The sequence below is a fragment of the Bos taurus genome, chromosome 5, assembly GCF_002263795.3.
Source record: "Bos taurus isolate L1 Dominette 01449 registration number 42190680 breed Hereford chromosome 5, ARS-UCD2.0, whole genome shotgun sequence".
Lineage (NCBI taxonomy): Eukaryota > Metazoa > Chordata > Mammalia > Artiodactyla > Bovidae > Bos > Bos taurus.
In genome coordinates, this window is record NC_037332.1 from 108,851,320 (window position 1) to 108,878,728 (window position 27,409).

Below are 27,409 nucleotides of genomic sequence, written 5' to 3' on the forward strand. Positions count from 1 at the left end.
GTCTTCCCACTCCATCCCCAAACTCTGATTGAGACAGAGGCAGGAGGGGAGAGGTGGGAGGAAGACCCTCAACTAAAAGCAAAGCAAAGCTCCGGACAGGTGGGCAACGTGTGCGTTTCATCACAGAAAAGGAAACAGAGTTTACATGTGCATTTGTTTATTACGCAAAGAAGCACAAAAAACCTAATAAACGTGGTGGGAGAAATAGATGGAGTGGGAAAGGTCGGGGGGGGGGGGGCGGTGGGGGGGAGTAGAGGCGGGTCGAAACCTTTCAAAGTATACCTTTTCGTGTTTTTTGAAATGTGATTCCATGTGTATTCGAACTTTTCATTTTAAATGTAACAAAATTTAAAAAAAATTTTTTTAATGTAACAAAATTTAACACTGCGATGGCCCTACCCTCTCCTCCCACTATGAGCTCTAAGCCTGTTCAAAGCGCAAGACGTCCACGGTAGGAGCCAGCCTTTCTTCCCGGAGTGGATGGGACGCGGGAACAAAGCAAGGGAGGCGGGCAGTGCAAGCGAGAAGGCCGAAGCCGGTGGCACGGACCCCAGGTGTGCTCGCTCACCTGCTCACCTGGAAGAAGGAAGCGCGCGGCAGCCGGCGGGTCTGAACCCGGGAGGGCGCTGGGAGCGAGCGGCGGCGCCTGCGCTACCTACGGCGGCCACGAGGGGTCAGCCGCGCGCCGCCCGCCGCGGGTGCTGCCAACGCAGGTGCAACAGGTGCGCGCCGCGCACAGCGCCTGCTTCTTCCTCGGGCCACTTCCCACCAAACGACAGTCCCTGGGGGCGGGGGAGCGGAGGACCCTGGACACAGGCTCCGGGCAAGAATCCGTTTCTCCCGGGCCACAGGAAGCGAAGACAGTTTCCGGGGCTGGGACACCGCCGAAGGCTAATCAGGGGCTATATCAAGAGTGGGTCAGGGGAAGGGTCAGGCTGCCGCCTGAAGCCTGACGCGTCCTGGACTCAGTGAACTAAGACAGGAATGGAGCGACTGTGGGTGGGTTAGGAGCTGATTAGCGTGAACTCCACCCTCGATAAAGGAACCCCTGACAGGAGAGAAAATAGCTGCGTGTTGGAAAGTGATCACTGAGCCAGGGAAGCAGCTGTCACCCGCTGTGTGATCTGGGAGTTACTGGCCCTCTCTGGGCCCCAGTTGAGTCCCTGTCACTCAGGTTAGATAAAATGATCTTCGGACCACTCCCAACTCTCATTCTGTGAATCTAAAACTTCCAGTCCCCTGACACTTACCCTCAAGAGGGGGCTTAGCCCCAGGGAGGTCTGGCTGGACCAAGCAGACCTATCCCCCTAACATGGTCTCCAGACAGTCCCCAGGAAAAGGCCCTTTGGAAGGTCGGATCCTGGCTATTGGCTGAAACGCCTGGACCCAGTGGAACCCAGCATCTCTGCCTGGGCCACACCATCCGGGTGAGAACTGGGAGCTACAGTTATTTCTCATCTGAAAGTGCTCGCCACCCCCACCATGCTGCCAGACCCCACACTGTGGAGGAACATGCTTCCAGACACAGAAGAAAGGACAAAGAAGGTTACATTGACTTTAGGATGACTGCTGGAGAAGGCAATGGCACCCCACTCCAGTACTCTTGCCTGGAAAATCCCATGGACGGAGGAGCCTGATGGGCTGCAGTCCATGGGGTTGCTAAGAGTTGGGCACGACTGAGTGACTTCACTTTCACTTTTCACTTTCATGCATTGGAGAAGGAAATGGCAACCCACCCCAGTGTTCTTGCCTGGAGAATCCCAGGGACGGGGGAGCCTGGTTGGCTGCCGTCTATGGGGTCGCACAGAGTCGTACACAACTGAAGCGACTTAGCAGTAGCAGCAGCAGGATGACTGCTATTTAAAGTAACATATATGTGAAACATATATGTAAAGTAATATATATGTGAAAATAACATTTCTAATCCAGCAGTCTGATTTAATTCCACCAACAGATGCATCTACACATAGCCAGACCTCAAGGGGTCCAGCCTTGCAAGGGGCATGGCTCATATCAGTCATTCAAGCACCTCATCTGGGGAAGGGGACATTTGGGGATCTGTTCCAGGTGGGTGAGCCACCTATTTTACAGTGAGCTGTAAAAACTCAACAGGCAGGTCTTCCTGAGGAAGTTCCTGGCAGTGCCTCCCAACCGTAGAGGGTCGTTTGAGAGCCTCAGGCTCCCTTCCAGGCTGGAGGGCTGACCTCACTGTAACTTATCTCAGCTCTGCATCTGCCTCGTCCCGGATGAAAGCCCACCTGGACTGGGGCCCCTGAGGCTTCACGACGAGTTTGAAGGTCCCTCTTAGAGAAGATTTAAAATCACTAATACACAGTTTCTCTTACAAGGGGGTCAATGCCCCTGAGACAGAGCTTCAGTAACACCAGTAAATCTGTTCCCATGTTAAGTCACTCCTGAACACTGAAAGCCCATGGATTTCTCTTCTTCCAAACATTTCCCTTGTCCTCTCCCTTCCCTGGAGGCATTTGGGACCAGTGGGAAGGGCCAGTGGAAAAGGCTGCAGTGGAGGTCCAAGATGGACCGCAAACAAGGGCATCAGCAAGTATCAAGATGCCTTGCAGATGCCTTGGAGGTCGTGGGTGCCAGGTTCTCACTGGTGGGGAACAGGCATATGGGAGGGCTGAGGCTGGAATCAACCCTATGGTCTTCAATAGAATTGGAGATGTGGATATAGACCCATGGTTTTTTTTTTAACTCAGATAAATTTGGAAACATAAAATGTATGTGTCTAAATATATATTGCATTCTAACATATATAAATTGGGCTTCTTCAACGGCTCAGTGAGTAAAGAATCTGCCTGCAATCTTGAAGACACAGGAGACACGAGTTTGATCCCTGGGTCAGGAAGATCCCCTGAAGAAGCAATTGGCAATCCACTCCAGTATTCTTGCCTGGGAAATCCTGTGGACGGAAGAACCTAGTGGGCTACAGTCCATGGGGTCCCAAAGAGTTGGACACGACTAAGTGACTAAATACACACATACATATATAAATTGTATTTATATATTTCTGATTATTTTTACACACATCACTAGCAACAGGAACATCTAATGCCCAGATCAAGGCTTCTAAATATTATTCTCTATGAAAAAGAACCAGAGCTCTTTGGAGAAATGGTTGATCTTCAGCCACAGACATGGAAAGTGTAAAATGAACCTAAAACATTTTGTTGTGTCAGAAAGCAAATAAGTGCTCAAAGAATAATAGGAATTTATCCAAGAGTCTCAGGAGCCAGCTTAACAGAGTTCCCATGGCCACGTCTACAAAAGTTGGGCATCAAAATAAATAACAATAGTCATAGATTATAATCCACTGATAGCCAGAATCCATGAGCCATACTGGTAATCAATCGATCAATGAGAAAAAGTCCTTCTTACAGAAGAATGGCAGCTAATAAATATAGAAGAAATGATAGAACCAGAAAAATCACTATGTGATGTTTTTATCTTCAGACATTTTCTATGTCACCTTTCGTGTCCTTCACTAACATGACCTGGACCATCTTCCATCAGAAGGCAGGGTCCCTACCCTGTCCTCTTGAAACTGAGAGTGTTCAGCCTAGAGAGATTTGACCCAGGGTAGCCAAAATGATAATAAAAGAGTTTAAAAAAGGAATTTGACCTCAGTCTAAGAAATATAGACTCCTGGAGTTCAAATCAGAAAAAGGTGTTTTGTAAACAGGAGCTTCTGCTACAGATTTCCTGAAACAGCAAGCCCCCCTCCCACTGTGCACCTTGATTTTGTTTATAAGAATTCAATTAACACATATTAGAAGATCAGCATGTCAGGGCCCCTCAGGAAGTGCCAGGAGGTGTGTGAAACCAGCTTTCCCTTCTCTGCCAGCAGCAACCTGGTGAGTTCAGGTCTGGCCCTACTGGTGTTTCTGGTTCTCTGCTTGGACTCTGCCTGTTTAACAGGAATGAAGGCACCACAGCTGGTTTGTTTTCCCAAATCAGAGACCCTACACTCCTAGGAGACCCCCGTGACCATGGCAACGTGCTACCGAAGCCCATTCTGCTGTGTTCTGTTGTCACCATTCACTGAATCAAAGTCAGCTGAACTGGGACCTGTATGCCCCACCGTGGGACTGGTGAAGGCTGTGAATCAAAAGGTTTTCGAGAATATCTGACTCCCTCTGGGAACCAGCCTGTGGTTGAGGACCCCAGTCCACAGGCTGTCCAGCATCAGGAGCCCGAGCCCAGGGGGAGGTCCTGCAGGCTCCATGCAGGGGACGGGGGATAAGAAGAAGACTCACATCGCTGGGCCCATTGGTTCTCCTTCATACCCAGGGCCCAGCAAAGCCAGTCTGGCTCCTTGCCCTCTTTCTCCCAAGGGCCGGGCTGGGAGACGGAACTGACCCAGCTCAGCACGACAGGGCACAGGCATTCTTGCAAAACAATGTTTATTGAGGGCCGACCGGGCAAGGGGCAGTCTAGGTTCCTGGCTTGCAGTGGACGTGAACTGGCCATGAGTGCCTGTGCAGCTGAAGGTCTGGGGGAGGGAGGCCGCACAGAAATAAATCCATAATGACACATCGGGTGAAGTCAGGAGGGAGCGAGCAAGGTGCCCCAAGGGACAAGTCTTTCTGAGACTAGCCTGAGGGTGACAGGAGGCAGCAGACGGAAGTGGGGAGAAACAGCATTCCCAGCAGAGAGAGCCAGGAGGGGCCCAAGGCCAGAGGCCAGTGTGCTTGGGCGCCTGGGGTGGGATGACATGGGAGGGACCCCTGTTCATGCTGGGAGCCTGGTGGGGGCTTGGGGGGGGCGAGTTCTAAGTGCTCTGAATTGTCACAGTGGAGTACCCTGGTTTAATTTAACTTAAAACAGTCACTGCTCTGGGGAAAATGAACTGGAGAGAGCAAAGAGAAGACGGAGATAAGTTAGGGGCTCATGTGAGTCAGGCCAGAATCACAGCGGCCTGATGGACAAACAGAGGTGACTTCCCTGGATTCTGGACCATTGGGAGGAGGGAAGCAGAGGTGGAGGGTGACAGACAGCCGTCCCCTCACCTGGGGCCCCTGGCCAGCCCAGCTACAAACTTCTGCCACCTCTCCTCCCAGGTCTCCATGGCAGACTTCTTCTTGGTCTCCGACAGGGTGCTGTACCTGTGACGGGGGCAGGATGCCCAGGTCAGCCTGGGGAGGGGGTGGGAGGGGACCTAGGGTGTTAGCAGGGCTCCAATGTCCCCAGTCCAAGAGCAGTAACGCCATAAGAGGCAGAGAAGCTCACAGGAACCTTCTGGACCTCTGCTCACACCTCAGAGCGGCGGACTCAGGCGGCGGTGGAGTGGACCACACAGCAGACTCACCTGATGGAGTTGATGGCCAGCTGTTTGAGCGTCCTCAGGTCAGCCGACATCCCGCCGATGCCCATGAAGGCCTCGTAGAAATCGTAGGACAGGCCTCTGGCCCCAAAGGCCGCAGGGTCGTCTGAGCTGATCACCATGGGGTACCCGGCGGCCATCATGACAGCGGCGGGGTGGTTTCTCAGGTCGGACACCAGCTTCAGGACCTGCTCGGGCACAGACAAGCCTGGATCCTTGAGGAATCGTCATGAGGGAGGTGAGACCGTGAGCAGGATCAGGCCCTTCTCTCCCTGTGGCTGTTCCAACCATCAGGACAGCTCTGGGCAAAGTCCTGATGCAGGAAGAGCCAGTCCTATTCAAACATCTGGTCTCCCCTGGGCCAGCTTGAGCCTCTGTCCCAAGCACAGAGCCCTGAGGAGCCATGTGGCAGTGGGGGATCCCACATTCCCTGCTGCGTGCCCCCCAGGGCCCCGTTAGCTCTGTCTACAGCTTCACCCACGGTCCTGTCCCACTGGGGACCCTCGTTACTGGGAACAGTTTAGGCAAAGGCCATTCCTAAATAACTTCATGAATGCTAGTGAGAGAGAGAGAGCGGAAGGACACTGAGTCATGGAGCAACCACAGGGAGGGAGGCTGGGGAGGCCGGTACCTGGTTAGAGATGGGACAGACTTCGATGGGGATGTCCTTCTTCCAGGCTTCAGCCAAGACCGCCGGGTGCTTGCTCAAAGCAAACCCATGGCCGATCCGGGTCGAGTTCAGTATCACAGCATCCAGAAGATTTCTGTCTACGGAAGTTCCCTCCCAATCTGGGAATAGAGAGGGGTCTTCAGTAGGATGGATAGGACCCCAGACCTTTGGCAGGTGAAGGCTCCAGAGTTCCCAGGCATGAAAAGGAAGAGAAATGAACATTAACACAAACGTGCACACACTTTTCCTTTTGACAACACTGCAGGAGGGCGTACGGCCCACCTGTGTGTACCTATGTGTGTGTGTATGTGTGTAACGGGTGAGGAAGCGGAAACCCACACAGGCTTTATAGGCTAAGGGAAGGTCCTCACGTACAGAGCAGAAAAAGTGGGTTTCAAGTCTTGGTCTGCTCAACCCATAGTCTGTATTCTTTTTTTTTTTTCGGCCGAACCAGGTGGCACGTGGGATCTCCGTTCCCTGATCAAGGATCAAACCTGCAGTGGAAGCACATACCCCCCAGCCACTGGACCACCCGGGAATTCCCTGCCCCTGTTTTCCCCAGATTCTTTCTTTCCATCTTATGTTTGTTTCTAGAAAGGGTTTTCTTGGAATTTTATGTGTAAGATCTTTACAGTGTGCTGCAGACTCTGTCATTGTAACGATTTGCCTTATCTGCACTCACTTTAATTTCCATCTTTAACAAAACTCCTGGGACAACCCAGGGCAAGGTAGCCACGGCCAGCAGGAACCAGCCACCCCACGGGACCTTCCCGCTGGCAGGGCCTCCTGGTTAGAGGTGAGAAGACCGTTCTGACTCTGCCAGCCTTCCCAGCAGCCTGGGGTGGGGTGGAGGGCCCCTGCAGCTCCCGCCCCCTCATTCAGGGAGTTGCCCTGGAGGAAACAGCTGTTTTTTGGCTTCACTGGATGTGGTCACACCCGGATGTGACTTCACTATCTGTGACTGAATGGGGAGAGATCCCAGGCCCAGGAGGACAGCAAGGTTGATTACGGTGAACGATCACAGCAGACCTGAAAGCAGGGCCTACAGGGTGTGTGGGCGCCGAAAGCATCCTAACTGCCCCACATGTGAAATGTGAAAATTCCATGTTTCTCTTGGGAACGAAGCCCAAGAATTCCCAATGCTGGTAAGAGCATGTGCTTTAGAAGAATTTTCACTGGTTTCCTAGCAGTTTCTTTTCAAAGATGTTTTCCTTTTTTTTTTTTTTTTTTTTTTAAGGTGCACGCTAGGTCACTTCAGTCATGTCTGACTCTTTGCAACCTCATGGACTGTAGCCTACCAGGCTCCTCTGTCCGTGGGATTCTCCAGGCAAGAATACCGGAGTGGGCTGCCATGCCTTCCTCTAGGGGATCTTCCCTACCCAGGAATCGAACACTAGTTCTCCTGCATTGCAGGTGGATTTTTTACCTACTAAGCCACCTGGATTTTGTTCAGTTGCTCAGTTGTGTCCGACTCTTTGCAACCTCCATGGACTGCAGCATGCCAGGCTTCCCTGTCCTTCACTATCTCCTGGACTTTGCTCAAACTCATGTCCATTGAGTCAGTGATGCCATCCAACAATCTCATCCTCTGTCATCCCCTTCTCTTCCTACCCTCAATCTTTCCCAGCATCAGGGTCTTTTCCAATGAGTCCACTCTTCACATCAGACAGCCAAAGTATTGGAGCCTCCTGGGAAGCCCATTAAATATTCAAGTCCTGGCAAAATCTTCTCCTAGGACCATGTCATGGCATTGAGTTTGTTTCAGAGATGACTATGGTTTCCCAACCAAACCTCAGGGCCTTCAAGGCTAATAACTGCCACGTCCCCTGCCCTGCCCTGACCCATCCCAGCTTCCCATCCCCCACAAACCCTTCTTTACATCTCCTAGAATAGCTTTGATCTAAATTGGCTCCAAATGGACTTAAAATGTCCAGAAAAAAGTGATAAATGCGCGGGAACCCTTGCTTTGGAGCCCGTGTGAGATGCCAGGTTTCAGCCTGGCTGTGAAATCCTGACTCTGCCCTTGGCTCCTTGGTCCTCTCAGGTGGCCGGAGCCGCGGATGCTCTGAGGGGTGGGGTGCAGCAGGTCTAAGCCCCCCAAATCTTCCCCGAGATGTGACGTTGCAGCTGTGACCTGCTGCTTCTGCTGAGGGTTTACATGTTTTGAGGAGCATCTGGAGGCTGAGCAATGACCAGTGAGCCCACGGACAGAGCTTTGAGGGGCAGAGACCTAGCCGCGCTGCTTGAGCAGAGCTGGGCCCCCTCATCCTGGTGGGTGCAGACTAAGGTCCCCCACCTCAGCCTGATGGACGTGGACAGGCAGACTCCCCTCAGCCTGGTGGGAGTCGACAGCACTCCCCACCCAGCCTGGTGGGGGGGTACAGTGCCTCCCAGTCACAGAACTGGCCTACTGGTCCCTCTCCCCCAACCTCCCAGGGTGTGACTTTACACATGAGTCCACCTGGAAAGCAAGGTTTGCTCGTTATGAAATTGACATCATCAGAAAGGGTTCCCAGCTCCTTCTGGTTGACCAGTCACCCTGTTTGGCTGGAGCCTCGGGTTCCTTGCCTGGAGATTGGGGTGGGGTGCCCTCCTGGCAGGACCAGGTGAGAGCCACAGGTAAGGTGTGTGAAGCACAGCTGCCCCAGCACCACCATGCCCCCTTCTCTGGGCACTGCTATCAGCATAGACTCAACAATGTGCGTGAAGCGGACACGCGCCGTGAGCCACCGTGGGGCTGTCACTCTACCGGCTGGGGTCCTATCTGCGGCCCCAGAGATGTTGAGGGGGCCCTGCCCATCAGCCCTGTGCCCAACGGTGTCACAAGCTCACCAGTCTCTCCTGCGTGGAAGAAGTAAGGCAGGTGAACACCCCGCGAGGCTGGAATCATCAAAGCCTCCCTGTAGTCATACAGGGTGTAGCCCGTGTCCTCGCGCCCCACCTGCAGGACAGAGCGGGCACGTGGGGTGCCTGCCGGCCCCCTGCCTCACCTTGCTGGAGTGCCCGGGACCTGCCACCACTGCCAAGGCCTCTGTCACAGCTGTAGAGACCAGTAGCAGGACTGGGGAAGAAAAGAGAGCTGTGTGGCCCTGATATAACCACCTGCCTTATTTGGGGGAGGCTAGATCCTGTGAGCAGCCCCCAAGGACCCCAGGAGGACACCCTGGTCCAGAGAAAATAAGCCCATGAGATCCACTCCGGGGCCCCAGTGGGTCTGAGAGCAAGAGCGTGAGTTCTCTTGGGTAAGATGTGCAGATTCCGGAAGGGGGGTCAGGTGTATCCAGCTGGTTATACTAACTTAGCTTCTTCATGAGATTTAAGAAATTGTGACCTGGAAGTATGGCCCGGCTGTTATTTAGGGGAGGGGGGAGTGGGAGGAGAGCAACACCACCCAAGGATGTGCTGGAATCACCCAGCCACACCTCAGCTTCCAGACACCCGCACTGGGCTGCGGGTTGAAGATCCAGGTGTCATGCCCAGTGTGGAGATCAGGGAGTGGGGACAGCCCTTCCTCGTGGCCCTTCCTGTTCGGGAACTACCCTTTCCAGCCTTCTTCTGACCTCTTCTGCTCTCCCTTCACCACCCAAGACCCCAAGGGAGGGTCTCAATGGTGCCTCCCAGCCCTTCCCTGGGGGCTTCACGCTGTGCCCATTACCAGGTCAAACCCCGCCACTATCCCAGGGAACTTGACTCGAAGATCCATGGCTGTCTGGATGGATTTCTTGATGAGGGACTCGTTTTTGGTTCTGCGGGAGAGACAGAGAGAAGCACGGGCATCAGCTCCCACGTGGATGATCAACCACATCCAGGGCTCCCAGCTGCCACGTCTCAAACCCTCGGCACAACTGCACATAACCCTACTCCATCCAGGCTGCTGAGTCCCTCTTAAACACAGAAATTTTGCCCAAATCCATTCCTGTCGAGGAGTCTGGCTGCTCCAGAGGGACCTAAGTCTCTGGAAAGCCAGCGGGATAGGGGCCCACAGGACAAGTTTTACTTGTCTGCATTTGGATGAAGAAAAGTGGCCATGATCGAAACCTACCCTGTGTCCCTGAGAGATGGTCCTGGAAGCATCCAGCTCTCTGCTCTCTGGGCACCTGTAAAATGCCACGGACACCCAGTCCCTGTGGGGCACATGGGCCTGGCCCCTGATTCAGTCAAAAAGGCCAGAGTGCTCTGGAAACCAGATGACCAGGCTGCCTCCTCTCCCCCAAAGCTCTCTCCTTACCAGCCCAGGGCACGGACCAGGCAAGAGCATCGCCATAGGAGCACCAAGAGAAAAGGTACAGGCCATGATGAGGGAAGGTGTTGGCCCACCCACTCTGATCCCTAGCTCTGCACCCCCACACCTGGCCGTCCCTCCCTGCACCCGCAGCAGCTGGCACTGTAGCCCTGCCCTGGAGCTCCTGCCACTAGCCCCCAAGGAGCCTTCACGTCCACTACTGCCAATCCACCCTGGCCCCCCAGCTCCAGCGGCCCCAGGTCTCAGCGGGAGGGGAGGGGCTCCAGGGAGGTCTGATTGCCCTCCCACCTTCCATGGCTTAGCAGGTGGGGCGGCTGCCCCTCCCCAGCCCTCTAGCTGGACATGGCACAGTCTATCCAGACTGACTGCCCCTCAGCAAGAGGGAGACCCTTCCTTGGTAAAGTCAGGTGAATTCCTATAGGCTTTCTGCATTTGCTTGGAGCAAGGGTGGGTCTGTCTTCGCAGTGAGTATTCCATACAGATGGGGCTGCTGTGAGGCAGGACCCGGCCACAGATTGAAACAAAACCATCAGAACATGCAGGGAAAAACACTAACCCCATAACTAACCACCCAGGCCAGGGTGGGTCACATCCTGGAATTCCATGGCACATGGAGCCCATGGTGCTTGGATCCTGAGCCGGGGGGGGGTCTCTGCCCTTGGCCACAGCCTCCCTGCCCCGCCTCACCCCTTTCTTCTCCTGTCCCATCCCCTCCCATCCCCATGGCTCTGCCCACAGCCTGTCTTCCCAGTTCCTTCAGGCTCAGCTTCACTCACTCTTACCTGTGATCCGAAAAAATGAGTTTGATTCCAATAAACCCAGGATGCGTTTTTGCAAAATTATGAGCCACTTCTTCGTAAGTCCTCACCAACCACTCTTGACTGTAGATCGTCCCATCCAGTTCATACACCTGTGAGGGAAGCAGGGTCCCAGCCAGATGTCAGAGGTGAGTAAGGCAGAACTCCATTCCCAACTGCCAACAATCTCCAAAGCCTGGTTGGCGGCCTGTGAGGTTGACGGCCTCTGAGGTTGACCAGAAGTCCCAGCCCTGAACGGGATGATGCTCTTGGTGCTGTGAGGCTGGGATGTCTGTTTCTCATTCAGGCCTGGGTCCTTCCACCCAGAACAGTGTCTGGCAAGCAGTCAGTACTCAGGAAGTATTTGTGCAGCAAATGAGCAGCAGACCAGCTGAGGACAGGATGCCAGCCAGAAAGAGTGATCCGAGGACCCTCTTCATCTCCCTACTCTCCCACCCCCAGGCGGGGGATCCTGAAGTAGCCAAGCCACTTAGGGACACCAAGGTGACATGGCCAGAGGCAGAGTGGGAAGATCCAGGAATGCACAGTAGGTTTGACAGAGTAAAAAAAAACACAGTGGAGAAGAGCAGGCTTTTTGCTTCTCCATCTCTGGGGGTCCTGAAGGGTATCAGAATGTGCCACCCCCAAACCTGTCACTTTTTGCAGGACTATTTTGAGCTAAAGGCAAATAAGAAGCACAAAGGCAAACAGATCTCTGTGCCCGCCCGTCTGCCACAGAGCAAGACGTATGTTTCTGTCCAGAAGGCACCGCTTTCCAGCTCCTATTCCAGGAGGAGAGACACCCACCCTTACCAGCAGAGACAGAAACCAGGCACCAAGCTGGGTCTGAACAAACAAACCTGACTAAATAGCCCCTATCTTCTATCAATTCCCCCATACACTGACCATCCCACAAGTTCCTGCTCCTAGAAGCCAAACCCCCTTTCCTTCGTCTTACTGCTTCTCCACAATTTATCACCGTTTGTTAAAATAGTATATGAGAACCTGGTCTACCCACTTCTTTGGGTCTTCACTTCTTTTCCATGAAGGTGTCCATGCACACAGTTAAAACATTAACATCCAATAAAATTGCTATGCCTATCCTTTTGCAAGTTGAATTTGCAGTCCCCAAGAACAGAACACTGTGGAGTGACTAAGCCCGTGTGCCACGACTCCTGAAGCCCGAATGCCTAGAGCCTGTGCTCTGCAACAAGAGAAGCCACCGCAATGAGAAGCCCACGTACCGCAACTAGAGAGTAACTCCCACTCTCAGCAAATAGAGAAAGGCCCTGCAACAAAGACCCAGCATCGCCAAAACTAAATAAATAAATACAATTTCTTGAAGTGATTTAGTAAAAGGGTTAAAAAAAGAAAAATATTGGCCTCTGGGACTTTCCTGGCAGCCTAGTGGTTAAGACTTCGTCTTCCAATGCAGAGTGTGAAGGGATGACGGATCCCTGGTCAGGGAACTAAGATCGCACGTGCCTTGTGGCCCCAAAACCAAACCAAAACATAAAACAAAAGCAATGTTGAAACAAATTCAATTAAAACTTTAAAAAATGGTCTACATCAAAAAAAAAAACAAAACACACATTGGATTCAATTCAGATTATCTCAAGCCTTAACTATAGTTTAATTGAGGAACTGTAAATTTATGGAGAAGTTATTCAAACTACATACAACTTTCATAAACCAGTGTAAGATTACGAATTTCTATCATCTATGAGATCATGGAATTAGAGAATATGAAGCTGAAGGAACAAAGGGACATTTGGGGTCAGAGTTGCTCAAGGTCACACAGTCCATTTGTGTCAAACCAGAAACTGGGGCCCAGAGGTTCTGACTAGAGACACAGGCAACTTTCACCTGGAGAGCCTGACTATACAAGCACCGATGGAGTTTTGCCTGTCACTGTCAGCTGGGTCTCATTCTAGAGACCAAGAACCCTGCTGGCTCAGGCGGTAAAGAATCTGCCTGCAATGCAGGAGATCCAAATTCAATCCCTAGAATTCAGCAATGGCATAAAACATGGTCACTACAAGAAATGGTATTTATTTATTTATTTCTGGCGGTGCTGGGTCTTTGTTGCTGCGCGGGCATTTCTCTAGTTGCTGAGAGTGGGAGTTACTCTCTAGTTGCGGTACGTGGGCTTCTCATGGTGGTGGCTTCTCTTGTTGCAGAGCACAGGCTCTAGGGATCAGAAGGGATCGAAAATTTGAATCCCTAGGGTCCGGAAGATCTTCTAGAGGAGGAAATGACAACACACTCCAGTATTCTTGCCGGAGAATCCCATGGACAGAGGAGCCTAGCTGGCTACAGTCCGTGGAGTTGCAAAGAGTTGGACACGACTGCAGAGACTTAGTACACACACTCCCCTAGTAAACGTTTTAGAGATGAGGATTTTGAGGTTTAGAAAGGATAAGAAACTCGCACCTGCTCCCAGGCTGGAGTGGGGGGTTGGGGTGGCAGAGTTTACTTGGAGGCATGGTGGGGGGTGGTCTCAAAGTCTCCAGCCACCCAGGGAGAAGAAAATGCCTGAGTCCTACCCTAGGTTAATTAAATCAGATTCCCTGGGGTAGAAGCTGGTTTTTTAAAACCTTGTCCAGGTGATTCTCCTGTATCATGGGCCTCTAGGTTTCACAGTCTTGTGAGGAGCACAGTCACAGAATAACATCATAGAAGGTGCTGCCCTCAGGATTCCCCAGAGCAGCAGCAGTGACATGAAATACCGTCACTACAGCAAAAGCCAGGTGGAGTTCCTAGGGAAGGAGTCTGCTGAGAATCCAGGACAAAACCCAGGGGGTGGATAGGGGGAGCGCTAGGATCACTGGTCACACTGCTGACAGCATCCAAGCCATCTGGGAATGACCATCCTGGGCTCCCAGGCCTGTCCCCTCAACCGCAAGACCGCCCACGGGTCAGGGCCGAGGATAAACCCCTGGGAGCTCGGCTCAGAAGGCTGGCCCGATCCAGTCGGAGCCTCCAATTCCGGCCGTGGGGGCGGGGATGGGGCCCAGGGAGATCAGACCCGCCTAGCAACTGTTGCTAAGGACGAGTGGCCTTTGTGATGGAGCATTAGTGACACAATAGGAGGCTGGGCCGGCGGCCTGGTCCATCAAACCTCGTCCCAGGCCCTGAGTTAGCCCCACGAGCAGGGAGGGGAGGCCGGGGCTCAGCAGAGAATTCCAGGGCAGATGTCTGGGGTGGCAATGTGCTGATGGCTCCCCTACTCTGGGGAATGGGGGCGTCAGCCCGAGAGTCTCCACAGCAAGGGGCCTTTGTTCTGGGGTCAGGCCAGAACCATGAGTAGATCCCATGCCCCTGGGCCTCCACCTTCTAGGAATCCTGGCTGGGTCCGGAGGGGGTTGGGAGAGAGGGGAGCTGGGCGGCTCCTCAGGGGATACCCTGGAGCCAGTTGTCCCCAGGGGGCGTGGCAAGAGGGGGAGGGGGTGAGGAAGCCGACCCTCCATGCAATTCCTCAGCAACTTCCCCTGATGCCCTCCACAGGCTCAGACCCTCTCTCCCCGCCATCTCTCCGCTCTTCCCCTCCCCCCGGGGCCCAAGGCCCCTCCCTGTGTGGAGGCCTCCCTCCCAGTCCCTACTCTGAGAAAGCCGGCAGGATGTGACCACAGGAAGGGACCCCCAGGCCGGACCCCCTCAGGGAGCGCCTCTTGAGATGCCGTGTGGACCCGCAAGTCTCAAAGCCTAGTCCCTGCTCACTGCCCGTTTGGCCTGGGCCAGGCCCCTCGACCCTTCCCCACCTCATTCCCACGGCAGTAAGGGCTCAGATAAGACAGTGCAGATGAAGCGCTCGGAAAAGGTCTCAAAGTGTGGTCTGGGTCGGAGAGCTTGAATCAGAACCTCAGGGTGGGGGCTGGGGTGGCTGGCTAGTTAAATGGGCTGCTTCCTGGCCCCACTCAAGACCTCAGATTTGGGAGCCTGGGAGGTCAGGGACCAAAGAGCACCTCCAGATTAGTCCCATATACACCCACCACTCCTGAGTGTGATGACCACTCCTGGGGCTTCTGGAGGACCTGGGTCGGGGAGGTGGTCTGGAGTGACTCATAGTCTAACTGGGGATCCAGAGCTGGGAGGAAGCCAGTTCCAGGAAGAGGGAGGGGGAGGCGGGGCTTAAGCCAGACTCCGGAGGAGGTGGACTGGAGGTGGGGAGCTGGGGCTAGGGGAAGAGATGGGGTTTCAGGGCACACTGGGCATGATGGCTCTGGGAGCTGCCCTGTCCTCCGCCCTGCACAGGCCAGCTCACCTCTTTCCAAAATTCTTCTAGTGGAAGGTGGACTGGACCCTCTCTTTTCTGTTGAAAGGAGCATTTGTACTTATTGACTGCTCACAAGGCTAGCAAAGGTTCTCCTGGGGGCAAGGTCAGTCCCACTCCCACTTCCCAAGAATCAGAAATAGGAACAAAAGTCTACTCAGCATTAAACCATCGAACAAACACCAGATTCTGGTAGAGATGCCCACCCTCACCTGGGATGGCCTGGAGGAGGATGAACATATTCAAGGGAAAGGGGGCCAGTCCAGGATGCACAGGAGGTAGAGACCTGGAGCTCGGGCCGGGGGGCGGGGGGCGGGGTGGGGGGAGGGGCCCTGACTCTGGAATGACTGGTTCTCAGGGCAGGATCAGCCTCCACGACAGGGCCTGCCAACTCAGCCAGTCACACTAGGGCAATAGAGTCCCTTTAGGGATTCCACCCAGGATTTAAAAATGTATCACATTCTGAAGGAGAAAAATATCAGACAGTTTGGCTTCAGTAGAAATTAAGATTTGCCTTCAGACTTCCCTGGTGGTCTAGTAGTTGAGAATCCGCCTGTCAGTGCAGGGGACACGGGTTCGATCCCTGGTCTGGGAAGATTTCATGCTCCATGGGGCAACTAAGCCCTATGCCACAGCTACTGGGCCCAAACTCTAGAGGTCGTGCTCTGCAATAAGAGAACCCACCATGATGAGAGGCGCTTGCGTTGCAAATTAGAAGGTAGCAACTGCTCACCACACCTAGAGAAAGCCCACTTGTGGCAACAAAGACTTAGCATAGCCAAAAATAAATTTAAAAAGTTTAAAAAGATTTGCCTTCAACCCAAGGCAATAGAAATAAAAATAAACAAATAGTACCTAATCAAACTTACAAGGTTTTCACAGCAAAGGAAACCATTAAAAAAAATGAAAAGACAACCTATGGAATGGGAGAAAATATTTGCAAACGATGCAATAGACAAGGGTTTAATTTCCAAAATATGCAAACGGCTCATACAATCCAGCAAGAAAAAAACTATAGAAAAATAAGCAGATGACCTTAATAGACATTTCCCCAAAGAAGACATACAAATGGTCAGTAGGCACATGAAAAGATGCTCAACATCACTCGTTATTAGAGAAATGCAAATGAAAACCACAGTGAGGTATCACCTCACACCAGTCAGAAAGGCTGTCATTAAAAAGTCTACAAATAATAAACGCTGGAGAGGACATGGAGAAAAGGGAATATTCCTACACTATTGGTGGGAATGTAAGTTGGTACAGCCACTATGGAGAACAGCATGGAGGTTCCTCAAAACACTGAACATAGAGCTACCATATGATCCTGCAATCCCACTCCTGGGCATATATCCAGACAAAATGAATTCGGAAACATACATACACCCTTATGTTCATAGCAGCATTATTTACAATTGCCCAGATTGAAAGAAACCTAAATGCCCATAGACAGATGAATGGATAAAGATGTGGTGTATACATACAATGGAATATTGCTCAGCTGTTAAAAAGAATGAAATAATGCCATTTGCAGCACATGGATATAACTAGAGATTATCATACTAAGTGAAGTGAGTCAGAAAGAGACATATCAGATGATACCACTTAGATGTAGAATCTAAAATATGACGCAAATGAACTATCTACAAAGCTAAACCAGACTCACAGACGTAGAGATCAGACTTGTGGTTGCTAAGGAGGGTTGGGAAGAAGAGCAAAGGGCTGGGACTTTGGGTTTAGCAGATGTAAACTATTATATATAGGATGCATAAACAAGATCCTACTGTATAGCACGGGGAACTATATTCAATCTCCTAGGATAAACTATGGTGGAAATGAGTATTTTAAAAAGATTGTATGTGTGTAAAATGCTGTCACTTCACTGTACAACAGAGACCAGAACAACACTGTAAATCAACTGTATTTCAATTTAAAAGAAACAGATTTGCCTTCAAGAGAGAATTTACCAATCAGGAAGCCTACGTGTCTGGTCTAATTGACAATTTTCTCCGAAAACCGTATTCTGACTTTCTTATGTATACATCTGTCACTTGTCACTTTGGTCAATGTGTGTCAGTCTCTGCAGCCCTTTTACTTCTGGGTGTACAAACAGTAGAATTTCTGAGCCTACAAAGACTCATTTGGTAACAAAACCGAAATACTGCCCTTGGAGTCAGTCCCCGAGCCCTTGGTTTACTCAGTAATTTGGAGGAACGGGCAGACAGTCTGGAAACTGTCAGCTGGACATCACAGCCGTTCCCATCAAACACTCGCTCCAACATTCTGACCTTTATAACCTTGTCTACCCTCACACCCCTAGTCAGCTCCACTAGTGGCTTTGGTGCCACAACTCATGGGGCCCCAGCTTTGAGGAGCTGGGGGAACTTCCTTCCACTAGTCTTTGCAAAAGGCTTTAGGTCCCTAGCCAGGGATCCAGCCCAGAGACCCAAGCCTTCCTGTCAATCTTTAACTTGGTTAAACAGCCTGTTGCCCCTGGTGATCACGGGTCAGCTTACTGGCTATCATCTCTGCATTCTGGCTTTTAAACTTCTCCAAACTGGGGTAAAGAGTGGGGAGGACTTGTTTGGGGCCCTTTCATGTTGGGGAAACTGGTAGAAGGTCCCTTTAGCCTGCCCAACCTAGGGAGTGCTGTATCAAAACCTGTTTTAATCCCATCAATGTCCACTGTTCTCATCCCATTTCTTAACAACCATCTGAAGTTTCCCAAGCTGCTGTGACCAGTCCTGTGGTCCCCTACCCCCGTGACCCTTTACAATTCTCCACCTTGTTGGGAAGAGTTCATAACAGCTCCCCTCTTCCCCTTTGCTTTCTCGAGGGCCCTTCTTCCCACTGGCTTGCTAATTAACAGAACGTCTTTATCAGCATCTGAAAGACCCATTCCATTCTGCTTCTCAAACCATTCTGTTTGTTTGAGTTAAGGTTACATTTCTTTGTATCCACCTTTTGGTCTTAACATTGGTACCAATAAGACAGGTGTTTACAAAGAGAGGTTGCTAAAAAATCTACCAATTTAGAAGTTTTTCCAGTTCAAAGTGTCCACCATGGACAGTAGGATCTTAACACCAACACACACCAATCAGGCTTTCTGTGGCTTAGCCGTGACCAAGAGCTTTCACAGGAGAGGGCAAAGAACACGGCTGCACCAGATCCAGAGAGTTCACTCCCCGAAGATGGTCTGAGAAAGCAAAGGCTGTAGTGAAGGCTGAGATGACAGAGTCCCACGTGGATGGAGACCCCTTGTGATAAACCCTCCTGGGAGCCGGCACGATTATGTGCTTCCCACCAGCAGTGACAGCCCAGAATCCCACTGGATCCGACTGGCCACCAAATGCCCTGGTGCCTGCACCTTCTGGATGGCAGGACCAGGGCGAATTTTCTCACTGGTCCTGAGGCTAAACTCTCAAAACAGAATGAGAAAAAAGGAAAAGGCATCCTGACAAAGGTTTTCCTCCTTATGACACAACAGACAGAGACACAGGAAAACAGACACCATCTCTGGGAGGAAAAGGATTAACAAGCCCAAAGCTCTACCAACTTCACGGGCCCAGAGGCTCTGAGCCCCAGGAACCAGCTCCACAAATATTTTCTCCTGCTGACCTAATTTTAGAAACAAGAAAAAAGACTCTTAGCACTCCTGCTTCCAAAAGCCCTGCAGACAGAGATCCGGGGACTGACTGATGGATAAGGGTTCTCACCTTCTGCCAGGGTTTCTGAACTGGCAGCCTGGGGCCACCTAGGCAACTGGCCAGCTGTCAAGGAGGGTGGAGGGTGGAGGGCACATGGGGGTGGGGACTGGCGGGGGGTGGGGTAGATGGGGAGCGGGGGTGGCATTTCCCTCTACCCCTCTAGGTTCTTCTGGCTGGTCTAAGAATTAAGCTGACATAAGACAGATTAACAGGAGAAAATTAAGCACAAGCTTCATAACACCCGGAGAAGGCAATGGCACCCCACTCCAGTACTCTTGCCTGGAAAATCCCATAGACAGAGGAGCCTGGTAGGCTGCAGTCCATGAGGTCGCTAAGAGTCGGACACGACTGAGCGACTTCACTTTCACTTTTCACTTTCATGCATTGGAGAAGGAAATGGCAACCCACTCCAGTGTTCTTGCCTGGAGAATCCCAGAGACAGAGGAGCCTGGTAGGAGGCCATCTATGGGGTCGCACAGAGTCGGACACGACTGAAGTGACTTAGCAGTAGCAGTTCATACTGCATACTTAGCAGTAGCAGTATGTGGGAGAGACCCAGGAAGAGGGAGCCACTCACCCAAATGGCTGAAGCCCTCGCCTTAAATATCGTCTTCAGCTCAAGACAAAGAAGGTGTTGGGGGTGGGGGTTTGGGACTTCAAAGGGGAAGAAGGGGTGATAAACAGCAAGTGTTTGGTGAACACACGTTTTCTGGGCCCGCAGGGACAAGAGACAGAGAAGACTCTGGTCTCAGGCCCTGAAGTCTCTGTACCACACCTGCCGTATTCTCTGCAGAGACTGGTGACAGCTCTATTCTGGGCATGGGCCCTTCACCTAGGTTCTTTAAGAACTTAGAGGAGGACCCCCCTGGTGGTGCAGTGGATAAGACTCTTCTTGCCAGCGCAGAAGACATGGGTCTCTCTTCCCTGGTCTGGGAAGATTCCACATGCCGTGAAGCAACCAAGTCCATCCATCACAACTACTGAGCCTCTGCTCTAGAGCCCAGGAGCCCCAGCCGCTGACACCTGCACACCTACAGCCTGTGTCCACAACAAGAGAAGCCGCCGCAGTGAAAAGCCCTCACGCCACAATGAAAAATGGCTTCTGTTCACCGCAACGGGAGAAAAACCCGGCCAGCAGTGAAGACCCAGCGCAACCAAAAATAGGTAAATAAATAAAAGTGCTGTTTTTTACTTAGGGGGAAGGTCAAAGGCTCTTCCTGAGTCCTATGGGCCTTGACTATTTCTGCTCAAAATAACCCACAGGCCGAGGGACAGCTTGAGGGGCGGCTCTCCCCTGCATATAAAGCGTTCACACTCCTGAGTCCCCCGGAGGGAGTCAGTCAGAACCCAGGACACCCCAACCCCGCCTGCCCCCAGAAGTCCTCTTCAAAGACCCACCAGGAGCATTCTCGTGGCTGTACTTGGCTTCCCTGGGCTCCTCATGGGATGCCCACCCTGCCCCCAGCCTGGAGTCCAAGACCCCCCCGCAAAGCTGAGGTCGGCCCAGCTCGTGTACCTGAGACTGTCACCCTTTTCCACTGGCCAACATGCAAGGTCCTACTCAGCGAATTTTTTTTTTAATACTTTAACACTTTGGGATGTTTTGGGGCTTCTCTTAATCTTTTCCGTTCCTTTCCCTTTGACCTTCCTTCCTCAAAGTCAAATCAGACATCTTTATTGCCCACAGAAGAGACCAACCCCCAGGGACTTCCCAGCCCCCACTCTACACGCAACCAGACCCGTGTACCAGATGGCTCAGCGTCCCTGCACTGAGGTCATCATCTTGCAGCACGCTTTGACAAGAAAGCAGACGGTCGAGGACATCCAGGCTCGAGGCACTGCCCAGAGTCCAGGGGTAGGTGTCCAGGCACCAGGCCCCGAGTGTCTGTGAGGGTCACGGGGGAAGGGAGGTGACGGGCAGTGAGGGCCAGCCCAGCGCGTTCCAGGGCTCCACACTCACACGGCCCCTGGTCAGGCACCAGACCCCTGGGGGTGAAGCCGGTGCTTGGTGCTGCGGGGCACCAGGGTGGGGAGCCAGTGTCACACTGTCACTCTGCAGGGTGACAGCAGAGCTTGGCCCAAGCAAAGGTGAGCAGAGGTGGCTCACCGGGTGCAGCGAGGCTCTGATCTCCAGGTAGAGCACGTTGTCCTGGTAGAACTCCTCCAGGCCCTGGGACAGGTAGTCCCGGAACACCGGTGCGTAGCTCACCAGGCCCCCCAGCACGAAGAAGATGGTCTCGAACTTGGCCCAGATCGCATCCTGGTCTGCGTAAGTCACGTGGGGGTTCTCGGTCATCAGAGTGAGATTTCTCAGCAGGCTGTCAGGACACAGAGGGTGGGTGTAGGCGTGCCACAGGCCATCACCCCGGCCCTGCAAGACCCTTGCCCCGGCACCCTAATGGAGGCCCCCCACCCCAGGACCTGCACTTGCTCCCCAGGAGACAGCAGGCAGGACACACACCCCCAGCCAGGCCCAACCTGTTGCTTTCCGCCTCTTAGCCAGGCTGACCCCAAAGAACGAACATCCCAGGTCAAGCTCTCCTTCGAGGGTGTTGCGCACTGAATTGCATCCCCCAAATTCGTATGTTGAACCCTAATCCCCAGTGTAACTGTGTTTGGAGATGGGGCCTTTCAGGAGGTGGTGGTGGTGGCTTCCCAGGCGGCTCAGTGGTAAAGAATCTGCCTGCCAATCTAGGAGACACGGGAGTCGAGGGTTTGATCGCTGGGTCGGGAAGATCCCCTGGAGAAGGAAATGGCAACCCACTCCAGTATTCTTGCCCAGAGAATCCCATGGACAGAGGAGCCTGGCGGGCTGGAGTCCATGGGGTTGCACAGTCGGACACGACTGTGTGACTAGACCACCAGTGCCAAAGGCAGAGACCTGCATGAACAGGGCCAGCATCCTAGACCCTAGGGTTGCAGAGAGAGTGAGAAGACGGCTGGCCACCAGCCCAGGACAGAGGCCTCAGAGAAACCTGCCCACACCTTGATCTCAGAGTTTCAGCTCCAAGAACTGTGAGAAAATACATTTCTCCCCTTTAAGTCACTGTCACTGGCATCCCACTGGGGTGGCCCCAGTAAGCTCACCCCCGGGGTCTGATGGAAATGACTGTGGACTTGGCAGCCCAAGGCTCGGGTTACTTCCCTGTTCAGCCATTTGTTCATCGGCTGTGTGGCCTTGGGCAGCCTCCTCGCCCAGGCTGAGCAGCATTATCTTACTCATAAAGGAAACAGTTCCAGAAAGCCCTCTGTAGATGGTTCTCTGATTAGAACATTTATTATAGTAATTCTTTATATGTCTGTTAGGAAGATGCTCCTTATGTTTTCAGGCTATCTCGTCCGCCTGGGACCCTCTCGGCTCTGGGAATGGGGAATTTACTTGTCTCTACCCTTGCTGAGAGTCCAGACACAGCAGCAGTGTTGCTGACCAAATCAGGTCTACACGTACCAGGAGCTTGCCTTGGATGGGAAAGGCGTGGAACGCTGTAGTGAAGCAAAGTATCCCATACAGTTAAGAGAAAAAGACTCCTGATTTTTTTAAGGTCAGGTGTTTCTAGAAAGGTCCATAGCACAGAGACACTGCACGCCACCCCCACCTGTGCGGGTGCTAGACAAGCTCTTCGCAAATGAACACCCACCTGTTGTCAAACTCCGAGACGTTGCGCAGCCCCTTCCGAAACTTCTCCAGCAAAACCCACTGGGGACATTCTGCTGGCTTCGGGGTGGGGGTAGTCAGATGAGCAAATCTGAACTGCGGGGTCCCCCTCCGGGTGAAGCAAAAATAGCAGTGGGGCCTGTACGTGGCATTTTTCACCAGCCAGTCCGGGCTGGTGATGCTGAAGTCATGGACGTGAAGGGCGGCCCCTGAGGGAGAGAGTGGGTGGGCTGGGTTTCTACGGGGTGAAGTTCCTGGGAACCCAGGGCCCTTTCCCTCTGCAGCTCAGAGCTGGCCACAGCCTCCTGGTTCCCTGATTCCCTCCCTCACCAGGAGGGGCCCTGGGTGGTCTCATTCAGGAGGCAGCAGGCAGGCTCGGAGTTAGAAGACTGGCTTCCAGCTCCTGTCAGGAGCCTGACCTCCAAACAAGTCCTCAAGTGGCCCAGCGCTATGTGAGGGGGTTTAAGAAGAGGAGCCCCACCTGCCCCCTGGCCTGTCTGCCCAGGACCCTCAATTCCCCCATCCGATTCCCCATCACCCCATCTGCTGCCTGCCGGCTCCCTGCTTCCTGCCAGCATCGAGCAGCTTCTTTCAGACCTCACCCCAACTCGAGGCTCAGTGTCTACCTCCTCTGCTCTCTGGTCTTGACGCTCACCCCATGACAGCCGTCACACTGTATGAGCTCTGCCGTGTTCCCTCCCTAAACAGTGAGGCGACCTTACCGACCTCACAGTTTTTACATTTTTTAATCTCTACAATACAAAAAAAAAAAAAGTACAGAGAAGTCCTTACAAGCTGCAAACTGCCATTTATGTGTGCGTTTTACTGTTCATAGTGACGACGCATTTCTGTAGTAGTCTCAGCTACAAATTGGCACTTGCCATCTACCTCTGCTGCTGCTGCTAAGTCATTTCAGTCGTGTCTGCTACAAGGATTAAATTATACGCTGCTGCAGCTGTTGGCCTTCAACACCCCTGAAAGGAGTTCAGGGTGAGGAGCAGAAAAGAGGCCCTCTGTGCTCTAGGCAAAACTGGCTGGACAGTTTTCTGATAGTTGGATATTTTCAGGAGATGAGCTTATGAACCCACTTCTTGCATCTCCTCATATCTAGAAAAGCACTGAAATCCTTCATGGTGACATCCGCTCCTCGTGACTAGCAGTGATCTACACACGACTAGCAGAAACCTGTAAAAAATGTGTGCTTGATTGCAGGAACTCCCCTTCACCAAAATCGCATATGGACTAACCTCCCCCCTCCCCCACCACCACCTCTTTGGAGCAGTTTCTCAGAATTATCTGAGATGCTATAGTCTTCATTTTGCCCCAAATAAAACTTAACTACAACTCTCAGGTTGTGCATTTTTTCCCAGTGGGTGGTTGCAATGAACTACGAGAAAGGTGTTTGTCTAGGATGTATCCTGTTCGGTAACTTGGCCCCTGGAAAGGCTAGAAGAGCATATGAAAGGAAGGATGAGGTTCTTGTGGGGGACAACTTGCAGGCCCACCAGGGATGCCCGGTGACACCCAGACCCCCTCCCTGTCTGACATTGAGTCCCCTCAGAGCCGGGATTTTGGTTTCCAGGGTGGACAGAAGCCATGTGGACCCCCGGCCACTGTCCACCAGCGAGAAGGAGCACACAGGGCCCCCATGGAGTTTGCGCTCCACTAGAAGAGAAACCGCCAGCTGCAATTTAGTTCCTCCAAGACCCCAGGGCCCCAGAACCCTCCCTTCCAGGCCCTTACCTTTAGGCATCTTCTTCAGGATGTTAAACACCTCGCTTTTCTCAATGAGGCTCTTGGCCTGGAAGAAGTGCATGCTGGGCAGGATGTTCCCCGTACTCAGGGCCTCATGCATCTCAGCCTCCTTGAGAGCCCTGAGCCTCTGGTTGGCCAGCTCCTCCTCCCATGTGAGCACCAACTGCCCCCCAACCCGCATCATCTTCTCTCTCGTCAACAGCTGGTTTCGTGTTTCATCTCCAGACCTGGACGTGGCCGGGCAGAAAGAAGACACGACCAGGGCCAGCAGCAGGGAGGGCGGGGCCAGCCGCCCCGACATTGATGCTAGGATGCCTGGAAGAGGAGATCACTCAGCTGTAGACTTGAGTGGGGAGGGGGCAGGAAACTACAGATCTAAGTGTTTAAGCCAGAGGAGGTTCAGTAGATTACCAGGAGGCAGCTTACAAAAAACTCTTCTCCGAGACCCCAGAGAAGAGACCCGTGAAGACAGACAAGGACAGTATCCCCACACAAACACTTGTCATGACGCTCCCAGATGGGAGCTTATCCTTAACAAGCCCTGCTCACATTCAGAGGAAGACACCATAGACTGTTTGGGTTTTACTTTCAAATATAACCCTGGTGGCTCAGCTGGTAGAGTCTGCCTGCAATGCAGGAGACCCTGGTTCGATCCCTGGGTCAGGAAGATCCCCTGGAGAAGGGAAGAGTAGCCCACTCCAGTATTCTGGCCTGGAGAATTCCATGTAATGTACAGTCCATGGGGTCGCAAAGAGTCGGACACGACTGAGTGACTTTCACTTAATAACCAGAGAGCAGAAGGTCGCGAGGCTTATGAAGAAAGCCCACAACATGAGAAAGGAACTCAAAAAATAGCACGGAGAAGGAACTAGCACAGAAAAATGAAAGGAAGTCCAGAAGAACCACAATTAACCTCCTTACAAGAACGAGGAAGCATGCGTCTATGAAACAGGCAAAGCACAGTGTGAAAAATACACAAAACAGGAAAGAGCTTTCAGAAGTTAAAAGCGTGAGTGCTGAAATGTAAAGCGTTTACCAGCAATATTAAAAGATGAAACTGAAGAGAAGATTTTAAAAAGCAGGATAAAACAGGAGCAAAGAAAAGGAGGAGAATATTGGGTTCAGGAAACCCAACACCCCAAAAAACAGACATTTCAGAAGGAAAAAGAAAGAATAGATGGGAGGGAAAGGGGAATAAATAATATAAGAAACTGTCCCAGGGGCTCGCCTGGCAGCCTAATGGTTAAGTCTTCGCTTCCCAGTGCAGGGGTTGCAGGTTCAGTCTCTGGTCGGGGAGCTCAGATCCCACATGCCACCACACAGCCAAAAACCCAAAACATACAACAGAAAGAGTATTGTAACAAATTCAATAAAGACCTTGAAAAAATATTTAAAAAAAAAGAAATCATTCCAGAAGTGAAGATCTGCCCCGCTGGGAGCGCTAGACTTGCTGAGCACGCAGCACAGTCACTCAACAGCGATATCTCAGAAACTGAGCGCTGAAGCTTCTGGCAGCTCCCAAAGAGCAGCTGGCCAGGGTGGCCAGTGAGCGGGGGCTTGTGGGCAGAATCAGGGAGCTCCCCGGTCAGGTCTGCCTGCAGCCCCTGAGCTGGGCTGACTCCTGGAACCACATAAATGTGAAATTCCTAATGCACACTTGAGGGTATGCTCCTTTCTCCCAGGAAGTATCAAGGCTGTAAATGAGGAGACCCCAGGCCCAGCCCCAAATGAGCACATCCTGGTGAGACGTCGGGCTCATCGCTTCATGTCTGCGGGCCTGTCTCCTCACTTGCAGCAAGGGTGAACTTGGTGAAACCAGTGCTTCTCAAAGTGGGAATCGTGTGTCAACCTTGTTCAGGTGGAATAAAACACTTATAAGAAGCCATGCTCCCCATGCAGGGGGCCTGGGTTCAATCCCTGGTCAGGGAACTAGATACCACAGGCTGCAATTGAGAGTTTGCGTGCTGCAACTAAAGAACTGAGAGTTAAATGCAGCAATAAAGATCCCGGGTGCTGCAACTATGACCAGATGTAGCCAGACAAATAAATTAATTAAATAATTTTTTTTTTAAATTAAAAGTTTGGTCATCATCAGGACACCTTGTCCAAGATCCTTTCCGGGGCCGGCTTTCAATTATTGTAGGTGTTTATTCAGTGGTTAATCAGACTCCAGCGCGGCAGGGCTGGACCTCAAGTCTGAGAGCAGAGCTTTGGGAAAATCCCTGCTTCTTCACTAGGTCCTCAGATCTCTCCCCAGATAACAGTGTTTGCCGAACCTGAAGTCTCCAGGCAGGGGACAGTGACGCTGCCCCTCACACACCCCTCCCCATCACAGAGCTGTCTTATTCCACCCACGTCCTCCACCCAGGATCCCACCCCTCATCTCCTCTCCCCCAGTGACATTAAACAGGAGCCACCACCCCCAAACCTCCCACTCCATCCTCCCCACGGACCCCACAGCATCCATGTGGCCGGCACCCAGGGCTCCTCCCAGCCGGCCAGACGGAAGTGTGTCCAGCGCTGGTCAGGAGCAGCCCAACGGAGCAGGACGAGAAGTCATCCCGTCCAGGTGCTCACTCACCTCCTCCCTCTGGGGCCTGGCACTTACACTTTTAGAAGAAGTCGCAGAAAAATGCTACAAAAACAGCTTGTTCACAGACTAAGAAAGGAACTTGTGCATCTGTGAGCCTGAGTCACGAACTGGGGCCTTGGCAAGTGGCACAACCCCAGCTGCCCTGCCCCTCCCACCCCTAGTATCACCCCAAGGGCAGACCCCCACCCAGATGAGTCCCTAGTGCCTCCAACCACCTACACGCCTCGGCCCCAGGCTCCACCCAAGGGACCCCAGTTACCTCGGGACAGCTCCAGAGACAAGTGACTGCGGGCTCCGTCCCCACAAAGGCCCATCGGAAGCTGGGGCTCACAGTCTTTCACTTCCCTGGGGCAGGGTTTCACTTCCCTGCAGCCT

General features: G+C 52.5%; 1 protein-coding gene across 4 annotated transcripts; it reads right to left on the reverse strand.

Moving 5' to 3' along the window:
- Positions 1–1,910: 1,910 nt before the first annotated feature.
- Positions 1,911–27,356, reverse strand: ADA2 (adenosine deaminase 2). Of its 4 annotated transcripts, none has more exons than XM_059887143.1 (10): positions 27,294–27,356; positions 24,430–24,756; positions 22,670–22,895; positions 21,139–21,349; positions 11,040–11,167; positions 9,670–9,760; positions 8,847–8,955; positions 5,976–6,133; positions 5,330–5,532; positions 1,911–2,923 (listed from the first exon to the last, which is right to left on the reverse strand). In XM_059887143.1, exons 1-10 carry the CDS (start codon positions 27,346–27,348, stop codon positions 2,863–2,865), a joined length of 1,569 nt encoding a protein of 522 aa, XP_059743126.1. In that variant the 5' UTR covers positions 27,349–27,356; the 3' UTR covers positions 1,911–2,862. The 4 variants fall into 4 exon arrangements, with proteins under 4 accessions (XP_059743126.1, XP_024848535.1, XP_024848536.1 ...); XM_024992767.2 differs by lacking the exon at positions 1,911–2,923 and adding an exon at positions 4,408–5,126; XM_024992768.2 differs by lacking the exon at positions 1,911–2,923 and adding an exon at positions 4,408–5,126 and having other exon boundaries at positions 27,050–27,356.
- Between the last annotated feature and the right edge of the window lie 53 nt (positions 27,357–27,409).